The 17502-nt window shown below is 32.1% G+C and overlaps 1 protein-coding gene across 2 annotated transcripts in view; it reads left to right on the top strand.

Annotated features, from left to right (window-relative positions):
* LOC107448578 (uncharacterized) overlaps nt 1-17502 on the top strand; it is a 92826-nt gene that overhangs the window by 60963 nt on the left and 14361 nt on the right. For both annotated transcript variants that reach the window (XM_071187860.1, XM_016063835.3), the window contains exon 2: nt 6566-6600. Coding sequence is in view for 1 of the 2 variants with exons in the window: in XM_016063835.3 (XP_015919321.1) it covers nt 6566-6600 (35 nt within the window). In the remaining variant the exon portion in view is untranslated. The remainder of the gene's footprint in view (nt 1-6565; nt 6601-17502) is intronic.

Genomic DNA, 17502 nt, shown 5'->3' with positions numbered 1-17502 from the left:
ACTTTGGACGCAACAGAACTCAATTTTTTTCTGTTTTTTTTTAGATAGATAGGGTACGTCTTTCTATAGTGTCTTAAACTACTTAAAATCCATACATACAATTTGTTTTCCTGTACTTACCAAGTGCTTCACACAGAAAAATAACAGTACGTATTTTATTAAACAGTATTTAACTGTAAATTAAGTTAAAAATAAAGTTAAATGTTACAGTAATATATTTTTGTGAAAAATTTTTATTCAGATATTTCGGAAAAATGATTTGAATTGAAAAATTCCCCAAAAGAAAAAAATAATTGTGAAAACCCTTAAATAATTTCAGAAAAAGTAAAGACTCTTTTAATATTTTCATTAGAAGTACAAGTACTTTTTCTCTAAAAAAAAATAACGAAGTACCACTAAAATTACCATCATACATGTCTAAGAGCTCCTGTCAGAAGTTATTCATATTTTAAGCTTACTATTCACAAAAACTGACATAGTAAACTATCATCTTTAGTTTTTAATGTTCTAGTGAGAGTACTAACTTAACTTTGTCTTTAAGTAAAAATAATATATCTTTAGCTGAATCTGTAACTCTGATTGGAGTAATATATAAGAATTTTAAATAACGATACTCATGAGGAATCAAAGTACAAAACCCAATTATTGAAAATTGAATCCTACTTTTTTATAATCGGATGCAGAATAGAAGAAATTTATTCAAAATGAAAATTCAGCACTGTTAGAAATTTCTGGAAAATAAAGGTTAAATAACAAAGATAAAATAACAAGCAAAACAGTCAAGTAACCATAAAAAATGGTATTCAAACTTTTAACTGCGAGAAAAACAGTTTATTAACTGTTTTTACCTTATACGGTTACACATCCAGAATTTCATCCGTATAAACCACGCCCACCTTACAAAGCCACTTAGTTCCCTGCAGATGCAGATAGATATATATTACAGTCAATAATGCTAATCTCTCAATCTCATGCCCGATTGAACGTGGGTTCGAATCCCTGCTATCACATTGCAGTTTTTCGTCCATTTCATAACCACTTGAAGAGTTTCTAATGCCCTACTCATCCACTTGGTGACCCTGGACTGTGGACTATAATGCGAAACTTTCATCCATGCAAAGAAAGTTGCATGTCAGAATTGCTTAACTCAAGAAATTCTAGTATTTCTCATCTCTTAAGATAGATGGCACCAGCAGGTAAACTTATTTAGCCCTGTTCCACAATTCATTTGACAAAACACAACTCAACTTGATTCTAAAGTCCATTACATAACAAAAAGCCTAACATAGCCATAACCTAACTCTAATATCCAATTAAATTTCCTTTTTTTTAACCATGCTAGTTGTAAATGATTACATAAACGTATAGTTTTGTATTCATGGTTTTTAAACCATACCAGTTAACGATTTTAAAACCGTGAAGGTAAAAAAATGCTCGTAACCGTTAACTCCACGGTTAATTGGATGGACAAACTGCTGCCGGTTATTTTACCGTATTGAAAATTCTAACAGTGTAGTTCATTTTAATTATATCTCTTCAAATTACCTACATGATCTCGTTCATATACTCATTCTTAAAATTTTGTTTAAAACATTCCCGAACTTGATTACAAAACATGTTGAATTAGGGCATATGCTACAAATTATTCTTTAATTTAAAAATAAAACGTACCATAGAAAATCTCAAATGAGGCATAAAAAAATAATATTTTAAATCAAACTTCGTAACAAAAATGCTTATTCCCTACATTTGACCTAAAATTTATTTCAGAATAAAACGGCTTATTTAACTGCTTAAATTCTCGCATGAAAACACTGCATGGCATTGATGATATGAATTAGAAGTTCCTTAACTTTAAGTCCGAAACTCACTCCGAGTCAACCTCTTCATTACCTCGGTCCACATAAATCAAACCCGGCAAGAAAAGTGACACAAGTAAAAAAACAGGAATTTTGAGGTTGTGTCGATAAAAAATATGTATGAAATGCCCCATCAAGCTCAAAAAATGCCTCATCTCTAACTAATTTCTGTTTTTTTATTATGTAAATTAGCGTAAATAAAGAAATTTTAGCATTTTTTCAAAGGCTGAGGTCTTTTGAAAATGTTGCCACTGGTTATAGTTCCATTTCATCGTCTTCATTGGTACACTTTTTGTACGTCTTGAGTTTCTGTAACAATTTTTCCAGCCGACACGACACCACAAGTTTCAATATTTTCATCAACTGAAGCATAAACATCAAACGTAATGTTTGAGTCGTTTTCCCCAAATTGTAACTTCATGATTAGCATCAGAAATTAGTGTTTTTCTTCTCCAAATGAATTAACTTAATATACTTTTTTTTCTCCAAATATTGGTAATATTGCTAAACGATAGACGCGAGTATATCTCAATTTCAAAAACGATCTGAACAGGTATTACTAATATCATAAGAAAAGCATTTGGACCGGTAAATCAAGACAATACATATGCAAAAACGAAACATATGGGAACGATGGCTCGGGTTCGACTGTAATCCCATGAGAAACAAATTGAAAATGAATCTTATAATTCCTAACATTATTTGAAACTTTTCAGCTTGAAAATAACATGCAAAATGTGCATCATGCTCATTTCACATTTTCATTGAATAGGTATAAGAGGAAGATTGTTTACAAAAAAATAATTTTGTCAAATTTATCTTTCAAATGTGATGCATTTTTAGGTCCTAAAAACAGAATGAAGGAGACAATGTTCGAAAAAAAAGGATACTTGTTAAGAACAAAATATTTTTTCCAGAGTAAAAATTCCACCAAATTTAAGAAATTACTATCTATACTTATTTAAGGATTGAACTTTGTCAAAAGCATTAAGTTAATGCAATGTATTGATTTACACAATTGCTTAGGATTTACTAAATAAAATAAAAAACGGAGTATGACAACCCTGTAATTACCAGAAATTAAACCCGAAAAACCAGCTTGATAAGCAAGTGCACATACTCCTGTACAATCCATCGCAAGCTGTTTACAAAACAAGATTTTAAAAAAAATTGAAAATTCGACTTCAATGAAAAGGCATTCGAGAAACGAAGCAGTTTTATTACCGTTCACATTTCCATATGATTCAGAATTCATATGATTTCATCAAAAGTAATTGCTAAAAAGAACGAAATACAACTTAAGGATATTGCTGAATTGTTAAAAACAAGAGTTTTTTCTACGTCAATTTAACGCGTAGGTTTTGTCATATCAATCCTAATATTTATTCTACCCATTATTTACCAAGGTCAAAACTTTAAAATTAAAATAATGAGATAAAATAATGAGATAAAACAATGAGTAATCCTTTGTGATGAAATTGACAAAAAATAAAGCTTAAAATCCACAAATAGAAAAATTTAATTAAACATCTAAACGCATTTCGATTTGACATAGGTACAGCAGTAAGACAAATGGCAGGCGTGGCGAAACAGAGGTGATATAATTTGACAGGGATTACGTTATACTAATTGAGATAAATGTTGAGTTAAAAAGCGACAACATTAAATTAACAGTAAAAGTTGAAAAATTATTGGTTTCAAAACATTTGAAAAATATAGTGCAGCCGTAAAATTATTAACAATAGATTTTCGGTTTTTAATAATGTGGGAAAAATCTTGGCCAATACATTCAGAAATGTATTTCATACATTGAGCTAGATTGCTGAAAGAGTTTCACTATCATTAAAAATAAAAAATTATATTTTTAATGATCTTGCTGTTGCACTATATTTTTCAAATATTTGGACTTCATTAATTAATTAACTTTTCCTGTCAATTTAAACACTTGTAAATCTATAACTGTATATTTATCTCAATTAGTGTGACATAACCTTTGTCAAATTATATAATCTTTGTTTTGCGCTTCTTGCCATTTGTCCTACTAATGATGTTGAACCTATGCGACATAGAAACACATTTCGATTTTTCATAAAATTTTACTATTTGTGATTTTTAAACGTTGCTTTAAGTCAATTCCATTTTTGAATTAAATTTATTTATAATTTTTAAGTTTAAGATTTTTTTACAAAGTCATAGTACCCCCAAATTAGTTTTATTTAAAATAAAAGTAGGTTGCGTTAAATGCACAATTAATTGGCAACATGAAATTCTCATTCATTTATTACCAAATTTCGACTAAAAGGGTTTCAGGCATTCTATGCAGGGTTATTCATAATTCCCTCCGGGGTTTCGAAGCGTTATAGTAAAAAAATGAAGACGAATATGGCAAAAAAGAACATATGAAATTATTCCGAAAGTACTCAAGTTTTAATTTCAGCAGTTGCCGGTAGATGGCAGTAACATGTACCACTGAAGCCAGTTGCAGTAAAGAAAAATGGCGTTTACAGGAGGAAGGAATTAGGAATAACCCTGTATATTTATGACCATGAGATTAAGGAGGACCGTGGTGGCTCAGGGGATACAGCGCTTGCCTCCCAATGAGGTGACCCGGATGACTGATCGATACGAATTCCGCACTCGGCTCACACTAGCCACAGTGCTGACGTAAAATATCCTTAGTGGCAGACGGATCAGGGGTTAGAGTCCCTTTGTCATCAGGCGAACCGTGGGTGGTTTTCGTGATTTTTCCTCTCCATGTAGCGCAAATGCGGGTCAATTCCATCAAAACATCCTCCAGGAAGGCAAATTTCCCCTAATACTTGATCCAGGAGGTCCCTTGTCTTCTGGATTGGGCTCAAAATCACAAGGCTGCGGAGATAAGCATTGGTAGTCGTAAACTAAAAGTTGTGTCTGCTGTTCAACGACTGTTATAAAATGAGATTAAGAAGTAACTTCCATAAAACTTTTTTTAAACAATATTGTAATTTGTTTCATATGCAGTTCTGTACGACAATATAACACAAAAAATATGTTACAATAATATTCCAGACATATTCCATATATTCTAATTTCGATTCATTTTTTTAATTCTTTTCTTATTATAGCCCATAGTCAACTAATACAATCAACCTCTTCAACTTTCGGCAGACATTTAAATCTCGAATTTAAAAATATGACCTCAGTTCTCTATTCAAGTTTGCTCACTTAAGCGCATTTAAATAACGAAAAAGAAAAAGCTGGGGTTAAAACTCTGTGCTTGTAAGAGGATTTCATATCATTCTGTCACCAACAGAACTGATCCTGTTGAAGGGTCTTTCTGATGCAAGGATAGTTCCATTGGACATTAATCTTTCCCAGATTCATTAATCTACTTCTTCAGAACCTTCTGTTATTAAAGCTAAGACTCGGGAGCTGGAGATTGGTATGGAATTACGTATAGACTTAAGCTTTCTGGGCTCAATTTTATATTTTGGAAAAACATTCGTTCAAAAACATGACAAAAATATCAATAGGTATTACAGAGAGCAAGTCTGGCTCGTTAGAAAAAATATCTGCTTATTAGAAAAGAAAAATCTCAACTGATCCTTCTTTAAGAAAAATTCAAAGTGTGAATGCGCACTATTACTGTTTTTATTAGTTTAAACCGTCCCGTAAAATGTGCTATGTATACTTAAATTTAAAAATCTTAGAGGAGCTTACTTTAAATAAAATTCAATGTGAGAATACACACTATTACTATATTAGTTTACAAAGCACCGTAAGATGTACAATGCATACTGAAATCTAAATTAGTAACAAACAAAATCGAGTTTTAAATGATAAAATAAGATTTTTATACACTATCTGGAAGGAAATGACGGGACAACTGTAAAGTTTGGTGGAGGAGGATTGATGGTATGGGCCTGTTTCTCCTGGTATGGGGCTGGCCCACTGGTGAAGGTTGATGGTATGATGAATGCCAATGGATTCTGTGATATTCTCGACAATCATGTCCTTCCTACCTTGTGGGCAACGTTCGGTATAGATGATTGCTTGTATCAAGATGACAACGCAAGATCCCATGTTGCTCCATGCAAGGACTCTTGATTGGTAGGTGCACAACAACGTTAAACGCATGGAGTGGCCGGCGCAGAGCCCTGATCTTAACCCAATTAAACATCTCTGGGACGAATTGGACCGTCGGTTGAGGGCCTGCACCCCACTCCCCAAAAGCAAGCATGAACTATGGAACTTCCTGTTAAACATTTGGAAGGAAATTCCTCTTGCCACTATGGCTAATTTAGTGGAAAGCATGCCCAGAAGGATTGCAGCTGTGATCGCAGCCAAAGGTGCCCCTATCTCCTATTAATTTTAATAAATATGGGTTTATGTCGGTGTCCCGTCACTTTCTTCCAAATAGTGTATATTGTTTTAAGAAGAAAACAAATCTCCAAGAGCAGAAACCGCTGGGGAAAAAACTTGACTCAATTTAGAATTAAAAGATAACACTAAAATATTCAAGTTGGAATGTAAGTATTAACATTTAAAGGTATATGCTTGAGAATATTTATTACCAATAAAAATTAACAGCTTCAAAAATTAAGAAAACTATATTTCCATAAACAGTTTCTGATGCTGCCTAATTTTCTAATAACTTAAAAAAATGTTATAAATTTCAAAAAATATGTTTTTATGAATTACTGATATTCTCCTTTTTAATTATTCAGGAAACTTCAATCAAGGTCAACCGGAGTTACAACAGGTATGAAGTATTTTATGTGTTGTTTACTTAGCCCATTTCAAATAAATATTATACCAATTTTAAAACAATTATATTACATAGTTGTAAATGTGAATATGAAGAAGTTGCACTATTATAATTAATACAATTTTAAGGTAACTACAAGAAAAACTGCCCGGAGAAAAAAATATGGTGAAAACTACCAAAATATGGTAAAATTTACAGTTTTTGGCTCTATGAAAGCACCAAAAAGCATGATAATATTTACAGAAGCACTTTTGTATCGACTTTTGGTAAGATTAACAATAAAATATGGTATTATTACTATGCTGTTTGGTAGTAAATACAGTAACTTTATCATGATACCTTAGAGTATCGCATCAGAACCATTTATTCGATTAAATTCCTTTCTATTTTTACTAAATGTAAGGTAGTAAGAACTGTAATTTTGTAAACCAGAATTTCCGATAAACGGTTATCATATGAACGGAAAAATGAATGGCTTAAATACCGTATATTTCAGTTTTATTAACAGAATTTTTTTTAACCGGAAATGCTATTACCTTACAAGTACAGTAATTTTATCAGAATTTTTTTTTTCGTGTGATAAAACTCCAAAAAATAAATAGTAGATTTCAGAACAATTTCATATAACTGCAGGGCTATACAGGAAAACAGGAAGTTCTGAATTAACGTTATTTGTATAAATAAACACCGGAAAAGCATTTTTGATAATGAAAGAAAACATTTACAATATGTAATTTATTTACAATTTATTTATTATTATTTACAATATGTAGTTAATATTTACATAATATAATGTCACAAACTATCGCTTTTGAGTAGTATTACATTTCTTCATATCATCTTTAAAAATCAAAGAATAGTATTGAAAAAATGTCAACATCCATGAACTTGGAAGTAAATTTAACGAAATGTCATAAATTGTCTACTTCTTATTTCCCTACCAAGCTATTGGAATGTAAAAACCAATATAGAGCGCATGTTTACGATATCAACGATTGAAGGAGTAGGCAGCTAGTAGTATTTTGTCATGAAAGCATAAATGGCACGATGTATACTTGCCTTTCGTCTATAAATGCCAGTGTGAAAATTATGTTAGTTCTAGATATCTCGTTTTCTTCTGTCACTTAATAATAGACAACAATTGTCCCGCAATAATTGACAGCAGAGTAATCAAAAGCGACTTTACGGTTTTATTTGTTGAAAAATTATGCAATTTTTATGCAAAGAAGAAATTTTAAAATGTGCACAATGGTAAGAAACAGTTATAAAATATATTGTCCATGAGCTTTTTATTCTGGACACAACTCAAAATGCGTGTTTAAAAAGATGAACATAGCTCAAAGAGCGTGTTTAAGCAATGGACACAGCTCTAAATACGTGTTTTAGAAAATGGACACAGCTCAAAATGTGGGTATAAGAAAATAGACATAGCTATTTGAGAATATGGACACAGCTATATAAGAAAATGGACATAGCTATTTAAGAAAATAGACATAGCATTTAATTACTTTTTCAAACTTATGAAAACCGTTGTGCGGAGGTAGCGTAAAATGAGAGAAAGCGTTTGTAAAATAGGAGTTTATTTGCGTTTACCCTTTCGGGTGTAGAGCGTAGACTGTAATGGCGTACAAACATAGACAGCTTGCCAAGTTGGCGTATTTACAGTGTGCCAAGGGGAGATGCTCGAACGCCAAGAGCGTCTTACAAATACGGAACATCCCGCCCGGCGTTGAAATATGCATATGTTTCAATAAGGAAAAATATATATAAAGTTACATCACTATTCTTACAAATAAAAGTAAAAGAAATAAAACAACTAAATAACCATACAATTAGTAAATGAATACAATCAGTGTAATAATTAAGCAGATACAAATGAACATTTCAATTTAACTCAAAATTATCTACAATAGGCAAAATGCAAATTTTTGAAATTGGCCTTCGAAAATTTCCTTTCGCTGTGCGAATATCTGCAACTCTAACGTTGCCATCTGAACCTGGAATTACTCTAATGATTCGACCTAAAGGCCACTGATAAGTTGGAAGTTGAATGTCCTTCACAAGAACTAGCATGCCAGGACATAAATTTTGCTTTTTGAGCAGCCACTTTGAGCGTTGTTGCAAATGGCTCAAATAACTGTTTTGCCAATGTCTCCAAATAGTTTGAACTAACTTTTGAACCCTTTGCCATCTATTAAGAAGATTGTCTTTTTTGTCGATGAAGTTAGGTTCTGGTATCGAATTTATAGGTTTTCCTATAAGGAAATGACCCGGTGTTAAAACTTGAAATTCGTCAGTATCAGACGGTAAAGGAGTGAGAGGTCGCGAATTGAGGATACCCTCTATTTGAGTGATTACTGTTAAAAACTCTTCAAGCGTTAGTCTTGCGGAGCCTACCACTCTCTTAAAATGATATTTAAAAGATTTCACTCCTGCCTCCCAAAGACCGCCAAAGTTGGGAGCCCTAGGAGGCAAAAATTTCCATCTTATGCCTTCGGAGGAAAGCATATTCGAAACGTCTTCGCTACTATACATTAATTTGTATAAGCGTTTAAGTTCTGCGGAAGCTCCTGTAAAATTAGTCGCGTTGTCGCTAAAAATCATGGAGCTTCTGCCACGACGCGCAAAAAATCTTTTTAAGGTTGCGATTAGAGCTTCGGATGTTAAATCCGAGACAAACTCTATGTGTACAGCTTTGGTCGCCATACATATAAATAAAGCAACATATATTTTTTGAAGAGTACCCTTTCTCTGTCCCTTGTATTTAATTTCGAACGGTCCACATAAATCAATTCCTGCATTTAAGAATGCTGAGCTAGGTGTAACTCTTTCTGCGGGAAGGTCCCCCATAATTTGATTTGCGACAACTGGCTTGTTTCTGAAGCATTCGACACACTCGTGAACGACTTTGCGTGCTGCATTCCTGCCACCAATGGGCCAATATTTTAAACGCACAGTATTTAGAAGGGCTTGAGGGCCTACATGGAAATCTCGTTTATGATAGTACTGAAATATGAGTTTAACTAATTTATTTCCTGCCGGAAGAATAACTGGATGTTTCTGATTAAAATTTAAATTAGAATGCGCAAGTCTGCCACCTACCCTAATTAGTCCATCGGATGGATCTATGAAGGGATTAAGAAATTTTAACTTACTGGTAGATGGAACTGGCGATCGTTTTTCTAAAGCAGAGATCTCAGAAGAAAAATACTTCACCTGTACAATTTTTAAGAGCACATTTTCCGCGTTCCTGTATTCCTCCTGTGTGAGGAATCCTTTTACCTTTTCAGAAAATTTGCAGTTATGGACAAACCTAAAAATAAATGCTAGAATTCGGATTAATTTTTGAAAATCATTAGTGATAACTAGAAAATCATCTAAAAATTTAGAGTCATTAATTAAAGTCAAAGTTATTTTGGAAACTGGCTTCAACTCATCAATATAAAGTTTGTCGGTTGAGCCACTGGAAATTTGCACACTCTGAAGATCAGGTAAGTTTAATTTCGAAAAGTCTGGTCCTTTAAACCACAGTTCACTGGCTGCAAGGGCCTTAACATCAAGTCCTCGGGAAATCAAGTCTGCGGGGTTAAGCTCTGATGGAATATGTTTCCATTGGAAATCTTTGGATAGTTGCTGAATTTGAGACACTCGGTTGCTTACAAATGTTTTGAGCAAATTAGAAGGAGAGTTTATCCATGCTAAGGCTATCGTTGAATCTGAATATAATATAACTGAGTGTATTTCGAGTCTTATTGCAGCTATGACCTTCTGTGTAAGTTTTGAGAGAAGTAGACAGGAGCAAAGCTCAAGTCTAGGGATTGTCATGGATTTCGTTGGTGCAACCCGCGATTTACTACAAAGAAGTTGGGTAGTTACTTCATTGGAGTTAGATACACCTTGTATGTAAATCACTGCTCCATAAGCCTTTGAAGATGCGTCTGCAAATCCGTGTAACACTACGAACCTTGCACTAACTTCCAAGAAACATCTAGGAACATGAATGGATCCGAGATCTGGTAGAGTTTTGATGATGTTTCTCCATTGGTTGGACACATCTGGAGGTAGTGCTTCGTTCCAGTCCAATTGAAGCAACCACAATTGCTGCATGAATATTTTAGCTTTGGCAATGACAGGTCCAAGGAGTCCTAGTGGGTCATAAATGCGAGCTATTTGTGAAAGTACATCTCTTTTGGTGTAGTTGCAATCTGTGCTGGTGGTAACCTTATACGTAAATGAATCAGTTAAACTGTTCCAAAGCATTCCTAAAGTTTTGACCATTATCTCATCAGAATTTCGGTCAAGCGAGATTTCCTTAAGTTCAGTTGACGATGCCTTGTTGGAGCACCATTTGTGCAAAGTCATGCCTCCTCGTTGGAGCAGCTGTGTTAATTCTGATTTGAGTTTTTCGAACTCGCTAAGTTCTGGAGCACCAGAGAGGCAGTCGTCCATAAAGAAATCTTGAAGTACTGCCTTTGACGCTATAGGAAAGTCATTCTGCTCATCTAGGGCAAGTTGTTGCAGAACCCTTATAGCTAAGTATGGAGCGGATGCTGTTCCGTATGTTACAGTTCGCAACTCATAAACTTTAGTAGGTGCGTTTTTACAGTTCTTCCATAGAATTCTTTGAAGCTTGGTTTGCGAAGGATTAACCTCAATCATCCTGAACATTTGTTTTACATCTGCTGTAAATGCATAAGCGTGTTTTCTAAATCTAATTAGGATCGAGAAGAGATCTTCTTGAAGTACTCCTCCCTTGCACAGTAAATCGTTTAAAGAATGTCCACTGGAAGTTTTCGAACTCGCGTTGAAAACTACACGAAGTTTAGTAGTTTTGTTTGATGGGCGTAAGACACCGTGATGTGGTAGATAGTATCCGGTTTCGACATCTGAAGTTTCCTTCACCTCTTCCATATGTTGTAATAATTCATATTCGCTGAGGAAATCTGAATAAAGCGTTTGCATGGCTGGATCGCGTTCTAAACGCGCCCATAACTGGTCTAGTCTCTTAGATGCGACTGTCTTAGAATTTCTTAACATTTCTTCGGAAAAATCAGGTTTGAATGGCATTTCCACAACGTATCTACCATCCGGTTTCCTATAATGCGATTTAGCGAAATGATCGTTACAATACTTTAATTCATCGCTGCAAGTTTCGTTTGTTTCGATTTCTTCAATTTCCCAGAATCGTTTGAGAGTATTATTAAGAATGTCTAAGTTTTTAGTTAAAAAACAACGTTTAGGAGTGTTATAAAATTTATTGTCTGAAATAACACCTGAAACAAGATAGCCGAAACAACTTGATTGCAAGAATAAGTTGTCTGCTAGTTTTATTTTATCGTCATTCAATAACGAAAAGAACAATTCTGCGCCTAATAGAATGTCTATTTTTTGAGGAATAAAAAATGATGGATCAGCTAATTTAACTTCCCTGGGAATGTTTAAGTTCGAAACATTTAATTTTTTGGAAGGTGTGAAATTTGTTATATTGGGAACAATTAATAAATCTATCTCCCACTGCGAATCCTTATTTTCATTCGATAGAAAAGCATATACTTTTTTCTTTATATTTAATGATGTATCATTCAAACCACAAATCGGAATGTTTATTTTGTCTTTTTTCAATCCCAAAAAGTCTGCAGCGGAGGAGGAGAGGAAAGAACTCTCGCTAGCTGAGTCACCTCGTAAGGGTTTGAATTCTCCCCAAGCGTCTCTGACATATATTATTGCTGTGTTTATCAAAATGCTCTTATTTCCGTTACAGAAAAACGAAAGACGAGGGTTTTCTGGCACCTGCATATTAATTGATTCTGAATTGTTAATTTGTGGATTTCTTTCTCGAGAGAGAGTAGGCGTCGCGAGTCTGGTTTCACTTTGAATGTTATGACTAGTTGTCATGATTGACGGTGTAGAATATTCATGAAGCAATGTGTGATGATTTAATTTTTTCTTACACACAAAACAAGCACTTTTCGAATTGCATTGATTGAAAGGATGGAAATCGCTTAAACAATTATAGCAGAGCTTATTTTTATTCACCAAATTTATTCGTTCTGTTAATTTCATCCTTTTAAATTCATCACAATGATATAATGCATGTGATGGAGATTTACACGCGAAACATAATTTTTGAAATTTGTTCGATTTAACTAAAAAGGACTTCAATCGATCAGAATTAAATTTAGATGGGATGTTTGCATTAATACTATTTAATATTTGGTATCTTCTTTCTAAAAATTCTAAAAATGTGTCAAAATCAGGAACTTCATTATCTTCAAGAGTCAATTCAAATTGTTTACGAGTTTCGCGATCTAATTTATCCAGAATGATATTTAATAAAAAAACATTAGAAAGTTTGTCTCTATTAAAATCTAGTATTTTTAATGATCTAAGATTTTTCTTGATATTGTCCAAAATATTACGAAGTTCTCTGGCAGATTCTTGTTTAATAGGTTGGATTTTAAGTATGTTTTTGATGTGGCAATCAACTATAAGTCTTTTATTTTCATATCGTTGTTCTAAGGCTTTATATAATGATTCAAAATTATCGTCTGACGTTTCTACTACCTTCGCTTCACCCCTTAGGGATCCTCGTAGGTAATGCAGTTTTTCGTTTTCCGAAAGTTCCGGATTCTCACTAATTAGGCTATTGAATTGCGTTTTGAACAAGTTCCATTCCTCGAATTTTCCGTTGAAAAAAGGAAGTGGGATTTTCGGGAGTTTAATTAACGCCTTTTTAGGCTGATCACTGATAATAGAATTATCAACACTTTGATTTTGCACAATGTCAATGTTTATAGTTTTTGATTTATTAATAGAGGTTTTGAGGCTTACCTCTAATTTTTGAATGTCGTCATCCACTTCGAAGAGAGAGGCCTCGACTTTCTGGAAATCTTCTTCCTCTGCGATTTTGTAGTAGTCATCTTTTAGCGTTTCGAATTTCTGATGGATACTAAGCACAATATCCAATTGAGCCTGGAGCTCAGAAATGTCCATATTGTCTTGTCCTTCTGTGAGGACATTATTTAGTTTTGTAAGCTGGCTTTTTATGCTGCCACGCTTGCGGTTTAAGGCAATGATATTTGCCATATTTTAGCGGGATGAATTTATTAAATTCAATCTAAAGCGTTTATTCAGTATTCCATAGGTTCTGGATCCCTCCGGGTCGCTTAGGACCAAAATGTGCGGAGGTAGCGTAAAATGAGAGAAAGCGTTTTGTAAAATAGGAGTTTATTTGCGTTTCCCTTTCGGGTGTAGAGCGTAGACTGTAATGGCGTACAAACATAGACAGCTTGCCAAGTTGGCTTATTTACAGTGTGCCAAGGGGAGATGCTCGAACGCTAAGAGCGTCTTACAAATACGGAACAACCGTCCTTTTTAAGGAGTGAGGTGATGGATTCAAAGAAATTCGTAATAAGATTTCGTCCATTTGCCTAAATATCTTAGTATATTTTAAACTTTTTTTGAAAAGATTTTTAAAATTAACAGTAGTTTTTACAAGATTGACATGCATCCTACAAGTTTATAATAGTGATTTTAAATTTACATAGTCTGAATTGAGATATTTAAAAACTTCTTTATCGTTTAGTGATCGAAAAACAAAGGGATCACCTGAAAAGTTATATCTGTAATATACCCGACCACAAAATCTGGATCTTTGCACCGTAATGATTATGCTTAATGTTTAAAAAGTAATGAAAAGTAAAAACGAAATTCCTCGTTAAATTTTTAAATTTGAGTTGAATATTGAAAATGCGCATTTTTTGCTGTTTCTATTTTCTTAAACACGCTTTTTGAACTGTGTCTATATAAAAAATTCACTGAGATGTAAAATACAATGTCGCTGAATAAATGCTATTTTTAATGAAAAAGTTTCAATTTTCTATCTATATTTTATTTTGTTACAAATTGGGCGAGAGCTTTACAAATCACGTAATGATTTTTATAAGTGCTTATTATAACAGAAATTCTAGTATGAAGAAAAAATTTATTTAAATTATGAAAAGAATAAACTTTGCAGATTTAAAAACATATTATGATTAGGCGATATTCAGCGTTAAAAAAAGATTTTTAAATAGCTCTTGGTGTTTTTTAACATTCTAAAGCTGTTTCTTTCAAATTCCTTAAACATTACTTACATTTTCCCACAAAATTCTTTAGTCCAATACAATGATAGTTTCATCCACTCGCTGAAAAAGTTAAATTTGCCTTCGACTATTTATGAATATCACTTACGCCATTGTTTCACACATTCCGAAAAAAATAAAAGCTTGAAATAATATGATGATGTTATCGATGAAACGTCCTAAAATCTGACATTATTTGAAAAGTTGAAAGTTTTAGAGGTAAGACATGCCTTGAAAGATCATATTAGATAGATTACGATAATGCAAAATCGTTTAAAAAAATAGGGTATACTAACTTTTCTCAGTATCGGAAAAAGCTTACAAGAAAAAAGTCAACACAGCATACAATTTCGAACCAGAAACATATGAGTTTATGTATATATGTATTTATTAGAAAGGATTTTATTTAAGAGATCACGGTATCCTCAGGTTAAGTTTTTTTTTAAGTAAAAGTAGATTACATAAGCTTTTGGATGTCTTCAATGAACACTTAATTGAAAGAAAATAATATATTTACAAAAATAAACAATAATGTGAATTTCAAAAAAAAATCAGAAAATTTAAATATTCAGAATTTTTTAAATTTTTAGCACTTTTAGTTTTTTTAAGGTTTTTAATCAATTTTTTCTTTATGGTTTTACAATAGTTATCGCTACAAATCTGTACATTCATTTGCTTACTTATCAAATAACATTTTCTATGCTTGAGTAAGAAATTTAAAAAAAAAATGTAAAAAGTATCGGCGACACAGGTATAACATGCCGTATAACGTTTAATGATTTATAAAACGCTTATTTCATGTACATTTTGATTAAGCATATCATAATAATTATTAAAAAAAAATATTTCAAAGCTTTATGTTTAAAGGATAAAATCCTTAGGGATTCAAGTTATATGCATGTATAAAAAAAGTTATCAATGAGAAAAAGCACTTTAAAATTTCGTATTTTCTGAAAAGACTACTGCCATTTTGCCTAAAACCGTTTTTAACACTTTAAATAATACATAAAGTTAAGAAATATTGTCTATTATAAGACTTTTGAATTTGTCATGAAAACATCCAGAAAACTTCCTTAATTTCTTCTATTTTAGATAATGTGATCCCTTAATTTAGGAACAGTGAAAACATTTTTGATAAACCTAATTATTTGTAAACTGAAAAACAATAAAACTTTAACTATCTTATTATGAAGACAATAAAACTAGTATGGAACACATAAAAAACAATTATTATATTTTACATATCAACCAGTTTATCATTTGATTTAATTCTTCTAATAATTTTAAAAACTTTTTACATGGTGTCGTAAACTACACTGATAGTTTTCAAAAAATTTATAACAGAAAAATGGTAAAGGTTAAAAATACAATTCTTGCAACAAATTCATGTGACAGGGTATAAATCTTATTCCCAGAGTCATCGTCTTTACTTCAAAAACTTTCCAAAAATTAGCGCTACAGATACAAACATTAAAACCTATAATCAAACCTATAAATTAAAGTAAAAGAATTAATTACAAATTAATTCTCCTACTTTGAATTATTTTACTAATAAGAAAAATTGCAACAAAATGTTTCAAAATCTTTTATGAATGAAAATAAAATAATAATATTTTTGAAATGTTTTTTCATCAACTACAATTATTTGTTGTAATCTTAGGACGAAATTAGCAAACGGAAACTAAAAGCAGAAAGGACTTGATGCGCCATCAATGGAAAACTGTTTGAACTAAAATTGTTTAACTACGGAAATAAAATTTATCCCCCATCACATGAATTTGTTCTAAAGGATTGTTCTTAAAATAATCGTTATCTTGTAATAAATGTTTGAAAACCCTCAATCTAATTTAAAAGTTCCTGTATAATTTACCTATAGAAACAAATAACATACCTCATAAGAACGAATTTCACCTACACAAATAGATTCCATCAAAAGGTGAAATCAAATTAATCCAACAAATTTACAATCTTCACTAGATTCAGAAATATTTTTAGATACAATACAGAACTTTTATGCAAATGCAGTAAAAATACACTAAATATTCCTTTTACCATAATCTCTTTTTAAAGTTCAAGGTATCAAACTGCATGTTATCAGGAAACTAAACGGACAACTGTCTATATTTTTTGAATAAATATTCGTTTTATAAAAATAGGTTATTTACTAGAGCTTTGCCTCATGAAACTTTTAAAAGCTTACATTATAGATTTTAAAAGAAAGCTTTTAAAATGCAGGTGTTCAAAATACGCTTGATCCTGAATGTGAAACATCCAACATTTTTATTTAGAATTAATATATGTTTTCTTTTTTTAAAGATTTCAGTATTTTATTTTAGTAGTGAATCGGATATTTACCAAAGGGTTAAAGAAAAAAATAATGTTTAAAACAATTCAAAGGTTTGATAAATGTCCTATCAGACATCCTTTTATTCAATAACAGCTTATTGCTCAAACATATATTTAGAAACCTTAATCTAAATATCAATGTTAAAAAACATCATTTAATGGATGCATATTTATTATCTAATTCATAGGTCGCCTGAACGATTATTGCTTGTAATCTTCACGAGAGGCTATCGCAAGTGTAGGGCGGATAAGGGACAAGTATAGTTTCTAATGATTAAAAAAACTTGAAAAGAAAAAGTTTTAAATTAATAAATTTTATAGAGTTGTGACCTATTCGTTTTTTTAAAAAAAATACGTTGTTACAGTTATCGAAAAAATTAAAATCATCAAAAATTATGTGATTGATTTTGTAGTAAAAGAAACTATT

Source organism: Parasteatoda tepidariorum, chromosome X1 (assembly GCF_043381705.1).
Source record: "Parasteatoda tepidariorum isolate YZ-2023 chromosome X1, CAS_Ptep_4.0, whole genome shotgun sequence".
Lineage (NCBI taxonomy): Eukaryota > Metazoa > Arthropoda > Arachnida > Araneae > Theridiidae > Parasteatoda > Parasteatoda tepidariorum.
The sequence above is the reverse complement of the archived record's forward strand: the minus strand, read 5'-3'. Positions and strand labels throughout refer to the sequence as shown.